The following is a 23,985-nucleotide window of genomic DNA, read 5'->3' as shown; positions in this document are numbered from 1 at the left end:
CTAAATTCAACCTAATCCCATAGTGTAGACCAGGCCTGAGCAACTAGGTGAATTCCTGGCTGTTTGTTACTACAGACCCTCTTTACTTGCCTGACTCATGAGCCTTGCCTGTTTGTGATTCCTGTTCTCCTTATCCCAGACCACTGTCTACTTCCAGTTCCTGCTTCCCTGCCTTGCTGCAGGTGCCTGCTCCTGTGCCCTGCTCCTGATGCTGACTCTGACTTCGATTCCTGGCTTGGCACCCGACTCTGACTCCAGCTTTGATCTTCAGCTTGGCACCTGGCGCTGTCTCTGACTCTTGGCTTGACTCCTGAATCTGTCCTGCTCTGACCTTTGGGTTGGCATCAGATTCAGATCTTGGCTAACTCTAACTAATAGGCATGGTTGCCACCCCAGGATATACAGCTTGCTTGGATTACTACTAAATTCTCTGAGTGGGCCCAGATGAGGATGGACCCAGCAGAGTTCTCTGTACCTGAAGGGGCATTGGCACTGCATGAGCGGGTGATCCTGAGCGCTGCAGGCACAGAATGCGTAGCTGACCACTGAAAATCAGTTGTTTGCAGGAGCAAGTCCATCAACTCCATGTAGAGAATGCTGTGCTTCGGGCCTGTATGGCTGCACTGTCATCTGAGCTGAGACCTGCTATTCCTCTGCCTGAATGATTCGATGGGAACTCCAAATTCCAAGGCTTCATGAATCAGTGCCACCTCTTGTTCTTGCTTTGACTGCAGATGTATGCTTCTGAGCATACCAAAGTAAGCCTGGTAGTCAGCCCTCTGACAAGGGAGGCACTGGTCCGGGCCTCTCATCTGTTGGAAGCTGCTTCCTCCGTAGCTCACTTCCGCTGTCTCATATCGGAAATAGAATGAGGCAACTTAGTTATTTCAGTTTTGAGGTGGCTTGTGAGATGAGGTTAAGGATGGACTGGCACCAGTTGAGACCCCAACAAGTCTAGACACCTTCATAGATCTTGTTATCCATATTGTGAATTGTCTACCTGAGCAACAGGAAGAAAGGAGAGAGGCTTCACAACTGCTATTGGATTCCGCCACATCACTTGAGCCAATGCAGATAGACCTAACCCACTGGTAACTTGCCCCTGAAGAAACAGCACCTGCAGTGCCTTAACCTTTGTTACTACCGTGGTAAGCTAAGACACGCTATTTCCAGTTGCCTATGAGGAAAGATGATCAACAGGTCCCTCTTATCCCCTGTCAGTAGCCACAGAAACTGTTCTTCTCACGGTCATCGAGAGACCCTACAGTTTTTAGTGCCATCTGGTCCCCTCATTTCCCTCTGTTTCTGGATATATTGTGACTGGCCCTCCACAATTCCCTTACCAGCTTTCATGAATAAACAGTCGAATTTTTCTCAGAATTCTGCCAGTAGCACTTCTTAACACCAGGAAATGGCATGCGGTAGTTCCCCAGTGATCATGTGCACAGGTAGCTAGCCTCGCAGAGCTGTCCACTCCTCTTGGTCCTTGACTTCCATCCAAATACAGAGATTACAAGGATGTCTTTGGGGAAAAAAAACCTGCAGACACCTTGCCCTTGCACAGAGACTACGATTGCCCAATAGAGCTACTACCATGGGCAGACATTCCATTTGGGCATATATATGCCATGTCTGAGCCTGAACTAGCCACGCTGCACACATACCTTCAGGAGAACCTAGCCAAAGGCTTTATTTGTAAGTCCACTTGGCCTGTCAGTGTGTCAGTCCTCCTTCTGTTTAAAAGAAAAATGGAAGCTTCCAACTATGTGTGGACTATCTATCCCTGAATCAGGTCTTGTGATGATCAGATTACCTTTCCCAGACCTGAAGAAGAGCTTCCTGTAGCTTGAAAACTTAACAGAAGTGGATCCAATAAAAGATAATACTTTACCCATCTTGTCTCTCAAATATCCTGGGACCAACACGGCTGCAACTACATTTGCTTGTACAGATGAGTGCTAAATCCTCTTCCACCCACAAACTGACCAGGCTCATGAGGCTTTCAGCAACCTCTGCTGTCCACCTATGAGCACCGTTTTTGGTGAGGGATGTTGAATCCAAGTCAGTCAGCACCTCCTCCCCCTCTGCCATGGGTCTTAGTTGAATTGGGAAGGGGGAACTGGATAGGACATGACATCTACTGATTGCTTCTGCTGGCTAGGTTAGTGGTAGTGGTTCTGATCATTCCTTAGGCTTGGTCTGTGCTTAAAACTTAGATGTAGACACAGCTAGATCAACAGAAGAATCCTTCCTTTAACATAGCCACTGTCATGTGGGAAGGTGGGGTTCCTGCAGCGGGGGAAACTGTCTTCTGTCACTGTAGTCTGTGTTTTACACTACGGATTTATTGGTGTCATAGCTCCAGCACTCTAACTATGCTGCCCTAGCCCCTGTAGCATAGACAAGCCCTTAGTCTGGATAGCTGAGGTGTTTGGCTCATAGGGCTGAAGTAGATCAGATGTATGATCATCATTTGTAACCTTTTTAATATCTTTATTGAAGATAATAAAATTAACCTTCTGGGGTACATATTGAGCAAGGTGCATGGGGTATTAACCCGTGTAATTTCCTTTAATATTAATGACAAGTAAGTGGCTGAAACTGTGCCCTTAAAGGCAGGTTAAAGGTGTTCCCAGCTCAGAGCAATACGTCTTATCTCACTTTGAAATGATGTCTGCATTGCTAATTCTTAACACTGGCCTCCATTAACTCTGACCTTTTTCATAGCCTCCTGTTCTGTGATGCTCCCTGAGCAATGAGGCATAAATATGAAATTCCACTCCATTTATTACGCACACGCCTTTGTTGGAGTTGCTCGACCACCCCCAGTTCTGTGACTGATAATTCCTTTGCATGATGCTTGAGCATCTTGGTGTGTTTTTATTTCCTAGGAATTGAGAACGGAATCCATTGCGAGACCTCTGGAGATAAACGAGACTGAAAAGGTGATGAAAATTGCTATCAAAGATGTTCTGGTAAGCTGTTCATTTATTTGCTTCATTATTAATTTTTATTCCACAGAATATCCATTCCAGCTGTCATTTGTGTAGGAAGAACAAGGTTCTTTTTTGCCAGCATCTAGGGATTGAAAAGCATGTATATGTATGGCTTGTATCACCCTTCAAGAGCAGTGTCAACAAATAGTCTAACTAGCTGCTTTAACAGTAATATTGAACTGCAGTCAGTTGCTCATATCATCCACCATGTCATTGCTACTGGCAAATGCATAAATATAAGTTCACCAAGGCAGAAGTTCATTTGTGTTTGCATCTCCCATCCATGTGAATGAAACATGGCTGTTGATGACATTTTTTTCATTGGGAAATTTGTTGGTTTTAAGACAAACTCAACCCTTTAATCAAGCAGGTTACTTTGTGTTGTGTAGGCCCATGTAGATGCATGCTACTGACTCCTGGTTGGTTTTTAGAAGCCACAGTCTGTTTATAGTGGTGCACTGGGCCAGCAGCAGCCCCTAGTCATTGGCTAAAATTTACAGAAGTGCCTTAAACACAATGAGCAAAGCAGTGCCTCCAGGATCTGGGGGATCTTTAGCACCCTTTAACAAAGCACAGCATACACTCAGTCTTCCCCAGCATCAAAATAGCATCTGTCTGCCATTGTGGAAGAGAGGTGGGACTCCTTTGCACACCCTTTGGACTAGACTTTCATGGTGCTTGGATACTGGGTAAACAAGGATTGGGATTGTGTCTGGACCCTGCTCAACTTCACGGAGAGAAGAGAATCCCTACACATAGCCAGCCATGCATGTGTATGGAAAGCTATAATCTATACGCTGGGCCACTATGATACTGTAATGAAAAACAGACACATGTATTAAAATATGAATAACGGTCTTTTGTGGGAAATAGATCTAGCAGATCTCTTTCTTTTACCCCCTTCAGTTTTCCATCTTCCGTGGAAATTTCCCCCCATCAAGGTTGGCTGATATAGTGTCCACTGAAACCTGGCAATGCTACTCCAATCCTCCACCAGAAGGGGGTCACAAGACCATGATGACCCAGAGCACTCCCTCCCCAACCAAAGGCTGAGTGTCCCGCTTCTGCCACTCCTTTGTTTCTCTGAATGTCCAGGAGGTAGCTGAGCTGGGCAGGTCTCTTATGGTATGTTTGTACTGCAGTGTAAGCCTGTGCTTGAGCCCAGGCACAAGGCTAATCCCCCCTGCATCTATATACTGCAATTGCTCTGACCCAGGGCTTGGACCCAGGATCCCAGGACCCTGCAGGACCAGAGTGTCTGAGCTCAAGTCCAGCTGGGACCCAGGATCTGAGCCCTATTGCTTTGCAATGCAGCCACAGCCCTGCTTGACTCAACCCCCAGAGTCAGTAGATAGTATCCCACAATTCAGTTTGACAACTTCCTTAGTCCTCTCTATCCCAACAATCTGCAGTCCACTCTGTTGAAAACAGAAGCTCTCTTCCCTCTTGGCAAATGGCAGAAATTCAAATCAGCATTAAGCCAGCCTGTTCTGATCAGCATTCTGCAAGCACACTATTAGAGAAGGCCTCCTGGGTTTGCAGTGGAGAGTGAACCGATCAAGCTTTTTGTAAAGTGAGCTGCTTCCTGGTAATGTGCAAGGCGGGCACTAAAGCTTTCCCACAGTTCCTAGGGCTAGAGTGGTGCTGGGCTTTTTGGGATATATGGTTACTTTGACTTGGGTCTGTGCACTGCAGCGTGGATGCCAGAGCCCTTGGTTTGAGCAGTGATCAGAATAATCTTAACTTAGGGTTAAAATACAGTGTAGAAGCTCCAGCCCAAGGTTCCCTAACACGGGTCAGCTGACTCGAGTCCCCCTACCCCGGCATTTACATTGCAGTGTAGACATACCTGTATTTTAAATTCTTCCACACTAGTTCACTTCAAAGAGAAGCATTCAGCACAAAGTTCTGTTTCCAAACTGGAGGTGGTGCTGACCCTGTATTTTAACTGGGAGAACATTTATCTTTAGATAGGTAGAATTTCAAAGTGACTGAACCTGAAGATTTTAACAAGAATTGTTTTTTAAATGGCCCCATCCTGTGATCCTGAATGGCAAGTGTCAGCTCTGAATGTTAATTGGTGAGGGACAAGCCAATATCTGGTGGGGGTCTGTTAATTGGCCAACAAAACAAGGCGCTACACTCAACTCAGTGGCATTTCTCTGTTTGATTGAAACACGATCAGTGGCAAAAGAGTTGGTACTGGTTGAGAAGAGCATGTGGTCAGGACACTTAGGAACGCACTGTGTCAGGGCAGTCTATCAAGTAGTCTCCCCCAGTGGGATTCCATGAAACCCTGGCCATGCTAAAGTGGTCATCTAGTAGGCAGACCCCTAAAAAATAGGTATCAGTGCAAACACTGCTCATCCTGCTCTAGGATTGAAAACATCCCAGAAACATAGCTCCCCCTGCCAGCTTGGGTGTGGAGTAATCAAGCCCAAACAAATTAAATTATTGAATAGCCAACTGTATTTCCCCCCCCACACACTCTTCAGGTTTAAATAGCCATGCCAAATCCAATAGATACACAAGGTGATCTCTCCATCTGCTTTTCCTGCTGTTCACAGTCTATATGCATCCTGAATGTTGTTAATATGTATTGATATCCTAGGCCGTAGCTCCAATAAGCCAGTCTCGGCATATTAGAGTTGATAACTTCATGGGAAATATCAATAACTCAAACCTACCTCAGCTGGTTAGTTCCGGACCAATTAATGAAATGATCTACTCTAGCTGAACAGCAAATAATCTTCACTGCTGGAATTTCAACAAACGCATAGCTCTTTTTAATTAAACAACTTTCTGAACGATCAAAAAGTTTCAAAGGTGCAAATGCTTTGAACATACCCAGCACATTTTAACATGCGTGAAGGGGTTTTTTTCCCATTCTCTTCTTCTTTGCAGTAGAGTACGTAGCACTAGTCTGATTGCAATATATTTTTGAAAAAATGGCCATGGCAGGGCTAAGAAAAAAACAAAGAGATCAAGACCGATTAGATTCTTTTAAAATGTGATATTTGTCAGGAAGTAGTACTAGTCCTGGAGACGTTAGCAGGGCTGCTGCTGGGCAACAAAGAACTCTTGCTGCAAGAGGAATCCCAAGAGGCAATCTGTTTAAGGGAGACCAACTGCCTCCCTGAGCTCTAAGGAGCACAGAGACAGCACACCCCTCATTGCACCCCTCCATGGGATGCAGCTTTCCTACCCTCACTCCAGCTGGCTCTGCTGAATGTTGGGTATGTTGAGGGACGGGGAGACAGAGCCATCACTGTACCTTCTGTCCACCTCTCCCCACCTTCTTTCAGGCATCGCGTGCCCCTAGAGGAGCCATGGCGCTGCATTACCCTAAATGCATTCCTTTTTCATAAGAATATAAGAACAGTCAAACTGGGTCAGGCCAAAGGTCCATCTAGCCCAGTATTCTGTCTTCCAACAGTGGCCAATGCCATGTGCTTCAGAGGGAATGAACGGAACAGGTAATCATAAAGTGATCCATCCCCTGTTACTCATTCCCAGCTTCTTGCAAATAGAGGCTAGGGACACCATCTCTGCCCATCCTACGTAATAGCCATTGATGGACCCATCATCCATGAATTTACCTTTAGTTCCCATATATGGGCCATGCAAGGGAGAAAAGACTATCTACTCCCTCCCCGCCACTGCATGCACACACAGCCAGGAAAAATCTGCATGCCTGGTAGTGTTTACAGGATTAGCCCTCTAATTTTTGTGCCACAATATACTTCATGTGAGCATTGTCAGCCTTGGAAAACTGTTGTGAAAATGTACCTAGCTAGGCACCAAATATACTGGTGCCTTTGCCAGAATGATGATGATGGTGATAATGAAAAAACTATTTTTCTCGCCTGCCAAGAAATAGATTACTCTTCTTGGGCAAATGGACTTATAGAATTTTGCAAGTCTGCCTAAACTGGCTGAATTGCAATTGCTTTGGGAAACATATCTTTGAAATTCCTCATTTTGAATTGTTAAAAATCTCAGCCATAGTGCTGCATCTGAGTAGAATTCTCCATTGAATTTCCTTTTCATTTAAGTAGAGGCAAACAGAAATGGAAGAGTCCTTGGATTGCATCTTCAAATAATTGCTTCTTTGAATGCATAATCACTGCAATAAACAGCCTTACAGGTAGACTACATCACAATTACAACAGCACCAGGCTCAGTTTAAATCTACTGTGTATTTGAATGCAGATTCACTTTGGTTTGGGAAGAATGAACCTAAAAAAGGCTCACTGGATGCTGTATATAGGAACTTCTCCCAGTGGGTGAATTTATTGGAACCAGCTGAGTGACCCTGGTTTGGCACAGGCAAACCTAATAATGGTTTGCAGTTGCAGCTGTAACAGTGCCTTTAGTCCAGAGGGTTCTTAAAGTGCTTTATAGTCATTGCACCTAGAAATCACTTTACCCACCACTGAAATGCAGGCCACTCTGGAGTGGGATATGACAGCTGTTCAAAATCGCAATATTGTGTAACGGTTGAGGACAAGAACTGAAGAATACACTATCCAGTTGAAACTGCAGAATCCATGCACAGAGGCCATATTTAGTCCCAAAACAATGGTGTTGGTTTACTTTCATGCAGTGTCAGTGCTGAGCAGTGCAGAATAATACTGTGTAATCCATGTCTAATCCCAGGATCAGAAAGAGGAAAAGAAAAAGCCAGCTGTTATGAGAACAGGATTTTCTCTGTAGTGTCCACAATAAATAGGTTTGATTTGTAAACAAGGTAATGACCTTTCTAATGCTGTCAGTGAGACCCATGATGTATGAGAAGCTAAATGAGGATTGTAATAAGAGTGATAGGTTTCAGAGTGGTAGCCGTGTTAGTCTGTATCAGCAAAAACAACAAGGAGTCCTTGTGGCACCTTAGAGACTAACACATTTATTTGGGCATAAACTTTCATGGGCTAGAACCCACTTCATCAGATGCATGGAGTGGAAAATACAGGAGCAGGTATAAATACATGAAAAGATGTGAGTGTGACACTCAGGAGTGCTGGTGGAAGACTGATCTTTGCCTGAGCCTGATTGCATAACATGGCTCACGGTTACAAAATTCTGTGGTGACACAAGGTGCAAGATAATGCAGAATCAGGCCTGGAGTCTGAAAAACGATTGGAGTTACGCTTCTGCAGGACATGACTCAGCTACTCATTCTCTCTTTCAGGAACAAGTCCAGAAGACTAAGGACATGTTGAATAATGTGGCCTCTGATGAAGCTAACTTGGAAGCCAAGATTGAAAAGAGAAAACTGGAACTGGAAAGAAACCAGAAGCGACTACAGACCCTACAGAGTGTCCGGTAAAGACTATGTACCTTTTATCCACTGCAGAATTAGTATAACTGATGGTGAAGGGTATTCTTAATGCCCACTGTAGTGAAGATTGACTAGTCTTTAAAGAGTCCAAGAAATATGATGGCCTCTGGGGAGTGCAATAAATGTGGTGGTTTGCCACTGTAAAAATGCCTAGGCTGTAATAACTAATTTTCCAATCATCTGGTTTTGAAACTGACTAACATTTTGCTACTGTCAAGATGGAGAAAATGTTACTTTATTTTTAAATGGTCACTTGAACTTTTAAAAATGATCAGACTTTAAAAAAGTCATTAAACCCAGATGGTATCTGTGGGTGCAGATGCTCCTAGGAGAAATAATGGTGAAACATGCTGCTTGATTTCTAAGATGTTCCTAACTTTTCCAGCTGCTGGTAGGTAGTAGATGAAGAAACAGGTCATGAAGTATCCTTGGTTGGGGAAGAGTCATCTAGAGAGCATCCTAGAGAGCATCCTGGACTGCCATGCAATCAAGGCACACACAGTCAGGCCTTAGATTTGGTTTCTAGCTTCAGTCATATTGGGATCTTGTATTGAGTATGAACAATTGCTTCATCTGTGATCTCGCTGTTGAGAGAAAATAAGGAAATCCCAGGGTGTGGAATTGCCTGCGTTATGTTTGTGTGTAAATGCTGTGATAAAAATCCTGTCTCTACCAGATGGAGGCACATGGGGTGGGCATGGACAGCAGAGCAGAACTGGTCTGTGTTGTACAAGAGCCTTCCTTCTGGCACAGGGTGACATGGTGGTTTATTGCTGATGGAGGATGGGCACACAGCCAGCCACATTATTAGGACAGTTCTGTTACAGAGAAATAACATATCCTGGCAAGCACAGATAGCAAGTAGAAGAACATGTGCTAACCTACTGTGGGGCTGGACCATGCCTGCTTTGAGGCATGGAGCTCTGATCAGCAAGAAAACTAAACTCTTGCTAGTGTTGTCCTTATTGCTAGGGGAAAATACTGCCTTTCTGCTTACATGGGTGGGTGTGGTGGAAGGCTGCTTACAATTTTCCTTTGTCCAAGCACACCTGTGCAACAGAGGGTAAGATTTTGCCCAGTGATTCTAGTGTCTTTAAAATAATGTGGCAAATTTAGAGTGAAGAGAGATGCTTTTTGGATTAGGCTAATAGTGTAGGAATACAGAGGGAACTAAAAAAACGAAAGAGCATGTTGCAGAGTTCTGCAGCTTCAAATAGTTTTGTTTTCTGTATTTTGTCTCTGGGCTGTCCAGACCAGCCTTTATGGATGAGTATGAGAAGATTGAGGAGGAGCTGCAGAAACAATATAGCAGTTATCTGGAAAAATTCCGTAATCTGGCCTATCTGGAACAGCAACTGGATGATCATCACAGGCTAGAGCAGGAGAGGTTTGAGGTAAGAGAGTTTTGTTTTTCCAGACAAAACATTAGCTTAGTTAAATGTACTTGTTTAACCTCTTTCCCCATCATGCAGGCCACTGTTTATTATCAAGCAATAGCCAAAAAGACTTCCATTGCCTCCTGCCGCTTCCCACAGCAGCATGCTATCAATTAATACATATCCTCAGAGCTGTCTCCACTGATGAGATCATCATTTTGTGTTGTCTCGTTTTGAACTGGAGCGATCTTGAGCAGACAAGGTAACGTACTTTTAGCTCATGAGTCAGTGGAGTTAAGCTATTAGATCAGCATCAGGCAACTGCTGTCTTTTCCAATCACTGTAACCTTTCCCCTATCGTCTTTTATTTTTCCTTTTATCTCTCACATACTTCCCAGGGTTCACAAAGAACCAATTTTCAGCAGTTCTGAACTCCTTCTTTCTAATTATTTTAAAACCAATGGATGCATCTTGCAGTGCATGTATTTACAATTATCAGGTATTCTTTATTTCCTTTGGGCTTGTCTGCATGGCAAGCATAGGTGCCAACTCCCATGGGAGCTCCCAGGCTGGAGCACCCATGGGGAAAAATTAGTGGGTGCTCTGCACCCACTGGCAGCCAAGCTCCCCCTGCCCCCACTCCCTCCTTGCCTCCTCCCCAGAGTGCGCTGCGTCCCCGCTCCTCTGCCTACCTCCCAGCACTTCCTGCCAGGCTGCTGCCAAACAACTGTTTGGCAATGCTTAGCACGCTCCAGGAGGGGCGGGAGGAGTGGGAACATGGTGCACTCAGGGGAGGAGGTGAGCCCAGGGCGGGGATTTGGGGAAGGAGTTGGAATAGGGGTAGGGAGGGGGTGGAGTTGGGGCGGGGACTTTGGGAAAGGGGTTGGAATGGGTGGGAAGGGGCAGGGCCTCATGGAACGGGTGGAGTGGGGGCAGGGCCGGGGGCAGAGGGAGGGGGTCAAGCAACCAGAGAAAAGAGGGGAAGTTGGTGCCTATGATGGCAAGCCAAGGTGTGAATCTACAGCTCACCAGCTTGCTTCACAGAAACATCTTGTGTGGACACTGCCACAGTGCAGTAGACGTGCCAGAGTGCAGCTTGGCGTACTACACTTTGCAAGCTGACTTTCACCATGCTGTTGTAGCAGTGTCCACACAGCATGTTAGGTTGAAGCAAGCTAGTAGAGTCACACCCTGACTTGCAGTGCAGAAACTTGTCATGCAGACAAACTCTTACTGTTTTCTCAATGCTTTGTCAATTAGTGTGTTTAATAGTCTCCTTGCACAAGGTTCTCCAACCTCCTCATTGTCATTCTCTTAATTGAAAACTGATCAAAAATAGCTCTTAAAAGTTTAGCCATTTTAGAGTTCCCCCTTATGCGGCCTTCATTCCTGTTGTGTTGGAATCTTGTGTGTTCCTGTGACTCTCTGAGTTGCATTAATTCAGTTTGCTTTCTCCCTTCCTTTTATATTTGGATTTCCTGATGGATTTCTTTCCTTCCTTCCTCCTTTTCCATTTCATATACAGGTTGCCGCAAATCTTTCACCAGTCATCCTTTCAGCCACTTGTTCCTTGTAGTTTGTGTTACTGCTACTGTCAATCTTTGGGCTTACTTCTTATCATTACTAGCCCAGGCTTTTTTTTATCCTTTATTTCACCCATAAATGTTTACTATTTCCACCCTTCACATCTGCCTATACTTCAGTATTTTGTGTATGTATTGTGAAGTGTTTTTGATACACAGAGCTTCCTTTTCTCAGACCTTAGTGTCTTGCATATAGAAAAGGAGTACTTGTGGCACCTTAGAGACTAACCAATTTATTTGAGCATAAGCTTTCGTGAGCTACAGCTCACTTCATCGGATGCATACTGTGCAAACTGCAGAAGACATTATATACACAGAGACCATGAGATAATACCTCCTCCCACCCCCTCTCCTGCTGGTAATAGCTTATCTAAAGTGATCACTCTTCTTACAATGTGTATGATAATCAAGTTGGGCCATTTCCAGCTTAAATCCAGGTTTTCTCACACTCCGCGCCCCGCCCCCCCCCAAACTCACTCTCCTGCTGGTAATGGCCCAACTTGATTATCATACACATTGTAAGGAGAGTGATCACTTTAGATAAGCTATTACCAGCAGGAGAGTGGGGTGGGAGGAGGTATTGTTTCATGGTCTCTGTGTATATAATGTCTTCTGCAGTTTCCACAGTATGCATCCAATGAAGTGAGCTATAGCTCATGAAAGCTTATGCTCAAATAAATTTGTTAGTCTCTAAGGTGCCACAAGTCCTCCTTTTCTTTTTGCGAATACAGACTAACACGGCTGTTACTCTGAAACCTGTCTTGCATATGTAGATCATATCCTTCTTTGCCAGTACAGGTTGCCCCTACTCCTGGCAGAAATATTCTGCATTGAGGGGCTGTGCATGAGGTTATTGGTACTCAAAATATGTATGCATGTTAATTTTGCTTTTGCAGCATGAATTTGCATCCATTTGGGATCTGAAAATGAATAGTTACAGAATTTAGCCCCATATTTTTGTGTACCTTCCCCCATTGGCACCATCTTATCTTTGCTTGAGTCATGATGAAATTCCTTCTAATCTCTTTATGCTGTCCTCTTGCCCAGAAATCTGCCCTGAAAGTGTGTTTTGCATACTGCAGGTTTTTGTGTGGAAATAAGAATTGTAAGCAGCAGAGCACAGTTGATGAGGGAGGTTCGTAGGAAATGTAGGCTGTTTTATAACCATGGGGAAAACAAGGTCATTTAATAAAATCTGTGATTTCTGTCACAGTACAAAGTATTTCTGCATGCTGATTGGACAGCACTAGTAGAGCTGTCTTGCTACATTGTTCATATGAAGTATAAAAGAAGCTGTCTAAAAGATAACAAGGGTCTTGAAAAATTGGTGTACGATTCACAATTCAATCAAGGAGTTTGACGGGTTAGTAATCCATGTTATCCAGTTTCCCATTAGCTACCCTTTTTATCAGCATTATCGCTTTGGTCATTAGTCCATGTGTTTCTAATCCACAACCAACCTGGTATTTTCACCCCTTTGGTTTATAATGCTGTAGTCCATATGCGTATCCTTGGCAGAAAAGAAAGTATGTATGTCCCTGACTGAAAGAAAACTTGTAATGAAGCCTAAAATCTGATTTCTCCTTTCTGTTCAAATACTGTCAAATCTTTATACTGAGACTGGAAGTTTAACCCAATATGCCATTAGCCTTCTTGGCAACAAGGGCATACTGCTGACTCATATCCAGCTTCTCATCCACTGTAACCCCTAGGTCCTTTTCTGGAGAACTGCTGCCTAGTCATTCGGTCCCTAGTCTGTAGCGGTGCATGGGATTCTTCCGTCATAAGTGCAGCACTCTGCACTTGTCCTTCATAGAATCATAGAATATCAGGGTTGGAAGGGACCCCAGAAGGTCATCTAGTCCAACCCCCTGCTCAAAGCAGGACCAATTCCCAGTTAAATCATCCCAGCCAGGGCTTTGTCAAGCCTGACCTTAAAAACCTCTAAAGAAGGAGATTCTACCACCTCCCGAGGTAACGCATTCCAGTGTTTCACCACCCTCTTAGTGAAAAAGTTTTTCCTAATATCCAACCTAAACCTCCCCCACTGCAACTTGAGACCATTACTCCTCGTTCTGTCATCTGCTACAATTGAGAACAGTCTAGAGCCATCCTCTTTGGAACCCCCTTTCAGGTAGTTGAAAGCAGCTATCAAATCCCCCCTCATTCTTCTCTTCTGCAGGCTAAACAATCCCAGCTCCCTCAGCCTCTCCTCATAACTCATGTGTTCCAGTCCCCTAATCATTTTTGTTGCCCTTCGCTGGACTCTCTCCAATTTATCCACATCCTTCTTGAAGTGTGGGGCCCAAAACTGGACACAGTACTCCAGATGAGGCCTCACCAATGTCGAATAGAGGGGAACGATCACGTCCCTCGATCTGCTCGCTATGCCCCTACTTATACAATCTTGCCACAGATCATTTTATAAAATGTTAATTATTATTTTTACACATTTTTATTAATAACAGTTGAAAATAGCCGGTTGAACTGAAATGTTTTCTCCCTTCCTTAGTTGCTAGGGTTACTAATGTTTCTATTCCCTGATGCTTACAATGAGGGTATAACTTAAATGGAAGTTTCAGGGACTCAGCACCTCTGGAAACCAGTTGCAAATAACTTGGTATTTTTCCTGATTACTGCTGCTGCTACAAAGCCATATGTATCAAATAGCACAGCCCACTCCTCATTACTTAGCATGCAGTTCTCAGGCCTGGTGTTGGTAGCACCTAGGAAATTGATCCACTTGACAAAAAAGCCCAGATGGGGGAATACCAGGAATGGGGAAGGGAGATGATGAGGATTAACAGCAGAAGATGGGGAAGCAGTTATGCTAAAAGCAGACCCCACATTTAAAGAAAAAGATTGGTCAAAGATCTCCATCATCCCCATTCAGGGAAGCATCATTAACCAGTGCCTCTAGTACCACCACCTAGGTAGATTGTCAAAAGTGCTGAGCAGCCAAAACTCCAGCTGAAGTCCCCGGGCAATGCAGATTTTTAAAACTTCTGGAAATCAGAGTTTGGCCAGTGGGAGAGGAAGCAGAATTAGGCCTTTAAAATGAACTTCAGGCTTTCACTGCTAATCTCCTATTCTCAAACTTGGTGAAACAAATGACAGTGCAGTATTGCACCTCCTCAAGCATTACCTCCCTGCCATCCTAAAATACCTACTGTTGCTTTTCTCCATCCTCCTCCATCAGTCTGTTTGCTTTTCAGGTGATGCTTTAGCACCCTTGGCAATTTGTCACTAAAGTGGACAATTTATCTTATGCTTGAAAAAAAATTGCTCCAAGATTAGTATGATCTAACACTGTATGCTGTGTTGTAGCCATGTCGATCCCAGCATATTAGAGGGACAAGGTGGTTGAGGTAATAGCTGAAGAAAAACTCTGTGTAAGCTCGAAAGCTTGTCTCTCACACCAACAGAAGTTGTCTCTCTATGATCTAACACTGACAGTTTGGAAACGACAGTTGTTCTGGACTTTATCATCACTGTATCCTTTCCAGAACCAACAGAAGAAAAATGACTAAAGTGCTAATCCATTGCAATACTCACTCCCTTAAACTGTCAACACTTTTTCCTAAACACCACATTGATTTTCCAATTCTTATTTACCTTTTATTCTTCCAATCAAATCTTAACGATCTTTTGTAGGAGAAATGATTGTCAGTTCTTTTGTTGTGTTTCTGTGTGTTTTGTTTAAATAGCTTGCTAGTAAAAAGACCGACTGCAGTGTAATTAGATTAACTCAGTAGTAGAACCACTAGATGCCATTCAATACTGAGGACTGATTCCTACGCAACCTTCCTTGAACAAATGAATGTTTTATAGGATGAAATCTCACTCCAGGCTAGAGACTGGTTGAATAATGAGACTGTAATTTCTAGTGCACTTAGGGCACGTCTACACTACCCGCTGGATTGGCGGGTAGCGATCAATCTATCGGGGATCGATTTATCACGTCTAGTGTAGACGCGATAAATCAATCCCCGATCACTCTGCCGTCGACTCTGGAACTCCACCACGGCGAGAGGCGGAAGCGGAGTCGACGGGGGAGTGGCGGCTGAATCCACTGTAGAAGCAGTGTTTTAGGCTTTTCAGATTTAAGGCCTTGGAACCTCTCTATAGCCCATATGAGATGCCTAACTTTTCTCTGCCTTTTAAAATGCAACTGGTGACTGAGCAAAACTGGTGTAAAGGAAAAAGGCAAGTTTTTGAATTGAACGCAGTTATATGGCATCATTTTATAATAAATATGCTGTTTAGAGTCAGAGAATTTAGGGCCAGAAGGGAGCAGTAGATCATCTAGTCTGACCTCCCGTCTATCACAGGCCACCGACACTACCCAACACCCACACACTAAACCCAACAACTGAAATTAGACCAAAGTATTACAGCCCTCAGGACACTAAGGATACATCTAAACTGCAAAAAAAAAAAACCTAAAAAAAAAAAAACAGTGGCAGTGAGTCTCAGATCCCGAGTCAACTCAATCAGGCAGCTTGGGTTCTCAATACTGGGCTAAAAATAGCAGTGTAGACATTTGGCGTGGGCTGGAGCCTGGGCTCCAGGACTCTTCCCCCTTGCCAGGTTTCAGAGCCTGGGTTCCAGCCTGAGCTCAAATGTCTAAACTGTTATTTTTAGCCCTTTAGCATGAGCCGTGCACTCCAAGTCAGTTGACTTGGGCTCTGAGATTCACTGCTGCAAGTTTTTTTTTTGTGAAGTGTAGATATACCCTTGGCTATTATCTGCTACAGACAGAGAATGGAAGGGAGGGAGGGACGGGGATGCACCAATGCCTGACACCCCGCCAATGCCAGGACATTGATTAAGTGAGAGAGATTCAGATGATCCTGGTAAGGGAACCACACCCCATGCTGCTAATGAAGGCAAACAAACCCAAGATCAGGGCCAATCTGATCTGGTGATAGTTCTTTCTGGAGTGTACAAATGGTTTTCAGTTGGACTATGAGCATGTGAGCAAGATCCAACCAGCTAAGCACCCTAGAGAGAGAGTGCTCAGAGACAACACAGAGCACTGCCCCCACCCCCGGTCTGGTGACCCATCTCCAGGTGTGGCCATTCACAGAATCATAGAATATCAGGGTTAGAAGGGACCTCAGGAGGTCATCTAGTCCAACCCCCTGCTCAAAGCAGGACCAATCCCCAACTAAATCATCCCAGCCAGGGCTTTGTCAAGCCGGGCCTTTAAAAACCTCTAAGGATGGAGATTCCACCACCTCCCTAGGTAACCCATTCCAGTGCTTCACCACCCTAAGTTTTTCCTAATATCCAACCTAAACCTCCCCCACTGCAACTTGAGACCATTACTCCTCGTTGAGTCATCTGCTACCATTGACAACAGTCTAGATCCATCCTCTTTGGAACCCCCTTTCAGGTAGTTGAAAGCAGCTATCAAATCCACCCTCATTCTTCTCTTCCGCAGACTGAACAATCCCAGTTCCCTCAGCCTCTCCTCATAAGTCATGTGTTCCAGTCCCCTAATCATTTTTCTTGCCCTCCACTGGACTTTTTCCAATTTTTCCACATTCTTCTTGTAGTGTAGGGCCCACACTACAAGATTCCTGATGCTTCAAAAGAAGGAGACAAAAATAAAACCAGAATACACTGTGGAATCCCTTCTGAACCCTGCAGGTGACAAGCTGAAGTCTAAAGCATAACATTTTAGGATCATCTGATGTGAACCAGATGGGACCCTCAAGGCAGGCTAACCCTGCCCCCCACTGTCACAAGCAACCCCGTCATAGAACCCCATTCAAGTTGTCCATCTCTCTCTTAAAACTAATTGTTTGTCCCCACAGCTCGTAGTGGGAGGCTGTTCCAGAACCTCACTCCTCTGATGGTTAGAGATCTTCTACTATCCAGTTTGAATTTTATTTTTGGCCAGTTTATACCCATTTGTTCTTGTGCTAATATTGTCTTTAGCTTAAATAGTAGCTCTTCATCCTCCCTCGTGTATTTATAGAGAGTGATCATATCCCCTCCCGGCCTTAGTTTTGCTAAGCTAAACAAGTCAAGCTCTTCCAGTCCTCTCCATTCACCTGATCATCCTAGCTCTTCCAATTTGAAGCGTTGTATCAACCTGTTCTAATTTCAATTGATCTTTCCTGAACATGAATGACCAGAATTGTACACCATAATCCAGACGAGGTCTTACCTGTGTCTTGTACAATGTCATTAATATTTCTGTAGCTTTTTTGGAAATGCCTCACTTGATGCATCCTAGGGTCACATTTGCCTTTTTCGCAGCCATACCACACTGGTGGCTCCTAGTCATCCTGTGATTGACCAACACACCAAAGTCTCTACTACTTATTTACCACTTTTACTTGCTCTCCTTCTCCCTTTTCAGCCATCAAAGCATGGACAGAGTGTGTCTTTTCAAAATAGTTCTTTCCTTCTCCTTCAACTATCGTCACCTAAGAGACTACCTCAGAAAACTTTCTTCTAGGCCATTCTCTAGGTTGCTGCCATCAGTTGTCCATTTGGGAGTGCCAGTGTACTGGATGGTGGTTCTTGTACTCCCTCTCCAGAAGCAGTCGAGGCCATTGTGAAGGTAATGCACCTGTCCTTCACCAGCATAAGGAATGGGAGTCCCAAAGTCATTGCTAAGCCAGCGTCTCTGCCACAGCATCACTAAAACAACCCTACACTGTCCTGGCAATTTTTAGAGTTACATCTTCTAGGTGGTTCCAAAAAGGAGCTCGTTACTGCTCTGGGGGTTTAGCAGCTAGTGAATGGATCTCTATGAATAGATCTATGCCGTCTGAGGCAGTGTGGTCCAGGGGATAGGGTAGGATACTGAATAACGAGTTAGGAGACGTGGTTTCAGTTCCCTGTTCTGACATTGACTCACTGTGTGACCTGCACAAGTAACACAAACTCAGGCTGCGTCTGCAGAGGCAAGCAGGGGCACTGGCTATCTGGGCCAAGTACATACTGTCCGGCTCAGGCGGGTTTGTACTCGTCGCTGCCCATGCTACCCCAGCTACACTACTATTTTTAGTGAGCTACTGTAAGTGTGCCTGTACAAGCTGGGAATCACACCCCTAGCTCCAAGTCTAGACATACCTAGAGTGTGTCTCATTTTGTCTTTTGTAGAAGAAGGGTTTTAATGTTTACTGACCTTGGTAAAGTGTTTGAGATCAATAGGAGAAAACACTGTAAGTGCTAAGCTTTAATAAAAGCTTCTAATAATATACAAGTTGAACCTGGGATCACCCTTAATAGGCAACTTCTTATTAATAGACTAACCCAAGGAAACCACAAATATATTGAGTACATTTCTACTCCACCACTGTTAGAAGGACATCTTCATTTAACCATTGATTTCTCATCAGGGCCTTGGGTAGTCACTTAAAACACATTTCACTATTTTGAATGCAGCTGTCACGGTGGTCTCTGAGTGGAATCTCTGGCCTTGATTCAATTCTGTTCATTCTGTGCTTTTGGTAAATTTTGCAGTGAACTGTCCTATTTGAAATATTTAATCTGGAAATACCCATCACACAACATCCTTGTTACAGCAGCCAGACAGAAGGTTAATGTAAAAAGCATTTGGTTATAGTCTTCAGTTCTCTATCTAAGCACATTTATATCATGTATATTTAGTAGCATTCTTATGGGCACCAGGAGACCACTCCACTCCAGTGTAGCTAAATGTTACTGAATATCAGATTTAAAAGTAGGCAGAGAAATCTTAATTACTAATTGCTTCTATTTTGGCAGTGCTTAGTCTGGTTTGTAAGTATGATGATGTTGGAGTGCAGCTCCTCATTTTCCTGTCCTATGGGAAAGATATTTCAGGAGTTAAACTCTTCACCATATAGTTCAGCACACAATAAAACATAAATATTAATACATGCTGTAATTGTCTGAATGAAGCAAGGTCTTACACTCAGTTCCATGGCATTTCTCTGTGTCTGTTTGTCTGTGACATGATAACTTTTGAACACTATGTCTGCTCAGAAAGCTTTTGGGAAAAAGCAGAAAACTGGAAGGAGGAAATAGGGGACACACGGAACCTTTTGTATCCAGTTAGCAGATTTCCCCTCTCCTTCAACCACCCAGTTACCTATAAAATCAAAGAAACAGTTGATAACAGCCAATAACACCTTTCAGGATAAGAATACCCTGCCCATCTTCCCAATACAGTTTACAAATGCTGATGCCCTGAGCCACATATCTTCCAGATAGAAAGAAAAGAGATAAGAATGGGGAGCACAAGGGGGGGGAATGGGGAGCACACAGAATCCCTGGGCCTGGGGTGAGAAATGGAGGACCCTGCCATGTGGAGTGAGTGGGGACTGAGGGGCACACAGTTCTCCTGGTAGGGGAAATGGGGGACCCTAGTGTGGGAGGGGGAATGAGAGACCGCTTGGCATGCAGGACAGTGATATAGGGGACACACAGAGTCCCTACCATATGGGGAGAGAATGGGAGACAGTGGCATGGGGGGCACAAATAGCCCCAGGCATCGGGGGCAAGTGGGGAATAGGGGACACGCAGAACCCCTAGCATGAGAGAGGCAGTGGGAGGGGCTGCAGGAAATCCCTGAAACAGGGGGTTGGGAAGGTGGCACACAGGTGTATGGGTGTGTCCAGGTGTGTGGGAGGGGTGAGGAATACAGTGAGCCCCCCGGTGTGTGTGTGTGTAATGCATTTGACCTACAGAAGCCACAAAGTGTGCAATCCTCCAGGACAGTGGTTTTCAACCTTTGTTCATCTGTGGACCTCTACAAAATTTCGAATAGTGGTGCAGACCCCTTTGGCAGTCTTAGACATAGTCTGCGGACCCCCAGGGGTCCATGGAATACAGGTTGAAAACCACTGACCTAATACTATTATGCCAACTAATTAGACTCATAAATGCACATCTAACTGACCCCATAGAAGTTACATGTACATGCTTCTGGCATTCATTTCTATGGTGTCCTCCATAAAAAGCGCCACAAGGAGAGTTTACAGGAAGTGAATTATTGACTAAAAAAAAAAAGGGGGAAGGCTAAAACTAGATATAAAGGCTTTAAAATAGGGCTGTCAATCGCAGTTAACACCTACGCTTAACTGAAAACAAAATTAACGCATTAATTCTTTTAATGTGTTAATTGTAATACCTGTTGGGAGGGAAGGAGGCATTCATGGTGGTGGGGCTGAAGGCCCAGCCTGGAGCTGCAGAGGCGGTGAGGGTGTTGAAACCCTAGCCCGCAGTGCCGCCAGGAGTGTGCGTGTGGTGTGTGTGTGTTTAAACCCCAGCTCCGCGGGTGGCAGGGGACAGAAGCCCCAGCCAGCAGCTCTGTGCGTGGTGGGGGCTGGAACCCCGTGCCCTAAGAGCAGCTGAAATCCTGAGCTCTGCACCCCAAGAGGGGCTAAAGCCACATGCTCCGAGCCCTGAGAGGGGTTGAAGCCCAGAGCCCCCAGCCCTGAACCTACATTTGAAAATATAGGAAACCTCTAAAAGTATTTAAATAAATGATATGCTAAATATTGTTTAACAGTGCAGTTAAAACTGTGATTAATCACAATTAATGTTTTAATCACTTGACAACCCTAATTTAAAGTGACTCAGTGACTCAAGGAAGGGTGGGTGGGGCAGAGAGATTTCCAGATGTGGAGCACTAGTTTGGGGGAAGGGATAGAGGAGGGAACTAAGATTGGTGGAGCTGGTAGGAGGATTCTCATATGGACTGTAGGTCAGAGAGCCCCTGTGGGAAGGAAAAGAGTTTTGAATTATAGTACATCAAAAAGGGACAAGCAACCAGTGAAGGTAATGGAAGATAAAGATGATACAGATCCCATTTCTGAAGTGAATGAATGCTGTCAGATTTGACTTTTTGACTTCCTACAGCAGTAACACCCATACACTGACTAAAAAAGTATGTCCACTTAGCCCTGGTCTACACTACGGGGTTAGGTCGAATTTAGCCGCATTAGGTCGATTTTAAAATGAATGCGTCTACACAACACAACCCCGTTCTGTCGACCTAAAGGGCTCTCAAAATCGACTTCTGTACTCCTCCCCAGCGAAGGGAGTAGCGCTAAAATCGACCTTGCTGGGTTGAATCTGGGGTAGTGCAGATGCAATTCGATGTTGTTGGTCTCCGGGAGCTATCCCAGAGTGCTCCAATGTGACCGATCTAGACAACACTTTGAACTCCGATGCACTAGCCAGATACACAGGAAAAGCCCTGGGAAATTTTGAATTTCACTTCCTGTTTGGTCAGCATGGCAAGCTCAGCAGCACAGGTGACCATGCAGCCCCCCCAGAATCACAAACGAGCTCCAGCATGGACCGAAAGGGAGACACTGGATCTGATTGCTGAACGGGGAGAAGGATCTGTGCAGGCCGAACTCCAATCAAAAAGAAGAAATACTAATATGTATGCCAAAATCGCACAGGGCATGGTGGAGAGCGGCTACAACAGGGACACACAGCAGTGCTGCGTACCAGTTAAGGAGCTCAGAAAAGCCTACCAAAAGACAGAGGAGGTAAACGGTCACTCCGGGTCAGAGCCCCATATATGCCTCTTCTATGAACAGCTACATGCCGTTCTAAGGAGGGACCCTACCATTACCCCACCCACTGTCCATGGGCACCTGCAAGAGGGGAGTCTCACGCAACAGAGAGGAGGATTTTGTAGATGAGGAAATGAATGCTCATAATCGGCCACCAGGCGATTTGCCTCAACCTCCTACCGCACTATAAACGTCTCCCCCTTACTCTCACAGATATTATGGAGCACACAGCAAGCAGCAATAACAATGGGAATGTTGGTTGCGCTGAGGTCTAACCTAGTCAGCAAACAGTGCCAGCGAGTTTTTAAATGTCCAGAGGCACATTCTACCACCATTCTGTATTTGCTCAGCCTATAGTTGAACTGCTCCTTACTGCTGTCCAGGCTACCTATGTACGGCTTCATGAGCCATGGAAGCAAGGGGTAGGCTGGGTCCCCAAGGATAACTACTGGCATTTCAACATCCCCAACGGTAATTTTCTGGTCTGGGAAGTAAGTCCCTTCTTGCAGCTGCTCGAACAGCCCGAAGTTCCTAAAGATGCAAACGTCATGCACTTTTCCCGGCCATCCCACATTGATGTCGGTGAAACATCCCTTGTGATCCACCAGTGCTTGCAGCACCATTGAGAAGTACCTCTTCGGTTTATGTACTGGTTGGCAAGGTGGGCCAGTGCCAAGATGGGGATATGTGTTCCATCTGTTGCCCCACCACAGTTAGGGAACCCCATTACAGCAAAGCCATCCACTATAACCTGCAGATTTCCCAGAGTCACTACTCTTGATAACAGAACATCAATGATTGCATTGGCTGCTTGGATCACAGCAGCCCCCACAGTAGATTTACCCACTCCAAATTGATTCCCGACTGACCGGTAGCAGTCAGGCGTTGCAAGCTTCCACAGGGCTATCGCTACTCGCATCTCAACTGTCAGAGCAGCTCTCATCTTGGTATTCCTGTGCTTCAGGGCAGGGGAAAACAACTTACAAAGTTCAAGGAAAGTGGCCTTACGCATGCGAAAATTTCACAGCCACTTTGAATTATTCCATACCTGCAACACTATGCGGTCCCACCAGTCTGTGCTTGTTTACCGGGCCCAGAATTGGCGTTCCACTGTATCAACCACTGGCGCCATGATGTCCCAATTGCCACAGCCCGTGCTTTCAGGAACGTCTGTGTCCATGTCCTCCTCACAATTGTCCTCCTGCTGGAGTTTCTTAGCCAGGTTCTGCACATACTGCAGGATAATGCGCGAGGTGTTCACAATGCTCACAACAGCAGCAGTGAGTTGAGCAGGCTCCATGCTTGCCATGCTATGGCGTCTGCACGGGTAACCCAGGATAAAAGGCACGAAACAATTGTCCGCTGTTGCTTTCACAGAGGGAGGGAGGGTGGGGAGACTGACGACATGTACCCAAAACCACCCGTGACAATGTTTTTGCCCCATCAGGCATTGGGAGCTTAACCCAGAATTCCAATGGGCAGCGGAGACTGCGGAAACTGTGGGATAGCGTCGTGAGTCGATGCTAGCCATGGTATTGAGGGCGCACTCCGACAACTTAATGCGCTTAGTGGGGACATACAAAATCAACTGTATAAAATCGATTTCTAAAAATCGACTTCTATAAAATTGACCTAATTTTGTAGTGTAGACATACCCTTAAAGTGAGTTCTATATATACTGCCCTTTAGCTTCATGAAGTATCTTCTTGTTGTGATAATGTTATGGAAGAAGTAAGATGAAAGGGCTGATCAGTTTTCAGTCTGCACTTACTTTCCCTGCATTTGCTAGTTTGTGTGCACTATTAATATTCCCTTAAAGTACTGTTGATGTGTGAATTATGAAATAGAAATCAGACTAGCCTAAAATTCATTAAGACTAAGGAACAACCGTATGTAAAATTCTGAGTCACAGAGGTCAATATGGAATCAAAATCATTCAGAGAAACCATTTTAGTGTAAGTGATATAAAAACCAAGAAAACTCATTAAAAGAAAAAGTTCTAGTTAGTCTTGCATACTTCTGATCTCCCTGGTTGTTGGAACTATGTTGCACAGAATGACATGAATAGGTTGTATAATAATGTTGTATTTTGAGTTTAGGACTCTGAAATTTTACCTACACTAGCTCTTTTGTGGCAAAACTTTTGTCGGTCAG

The 23,985-nt window shown here is 44.7% G+C and overlaps 1 protein-coding gene across 2 annotated transcripts in view; it reads left to right on the top strand.

The window, feature by feature from the left end:
- Positions 1-23,985, top strand: part of CLUAP1 (clusterin associated protein 1) — a 158,340-nt gene that overhangs the window by 53,308 nt on the left and 81,047 nt on the right. For both annotated transcript variants that reach the window (XM_084642385.1, XM_084642386.1), the window contains exons 6-8: positions 2,892-2,975; positions 8,188-8,321; positions 9,590-9,731. In XM_084642385.1, coding sequence (XP_084498511.1) covers positions 2,892-2,975; positions 8,188-8,321; positions 9,590-9,731 — 360 coding nt within the window. The remainder of the gene's footprint in view (positions 1-2,891; positions 2,976-8,187; positions 8,322-9,589; positions 9,732-23,985) is intronic.

Source organism: Lepidochelys olivacea (genome assembly GCF_965140295.1).
Source record: "Lepidochelys olivacea isolate rLepOli2 genome assembly, chromosome: 10".
Taxonomy (NCBI): domain Eukaryota; kingdom Metazoa; phylum Chordata; order Testudines; family Cheloniidae; genus Lepidochelys; species Lepidochelys olivacea.
Note: the sequence above shows the minus strand (reverse complement) of the source record. Positions and strands in the feature narration are given on the sequence as shown.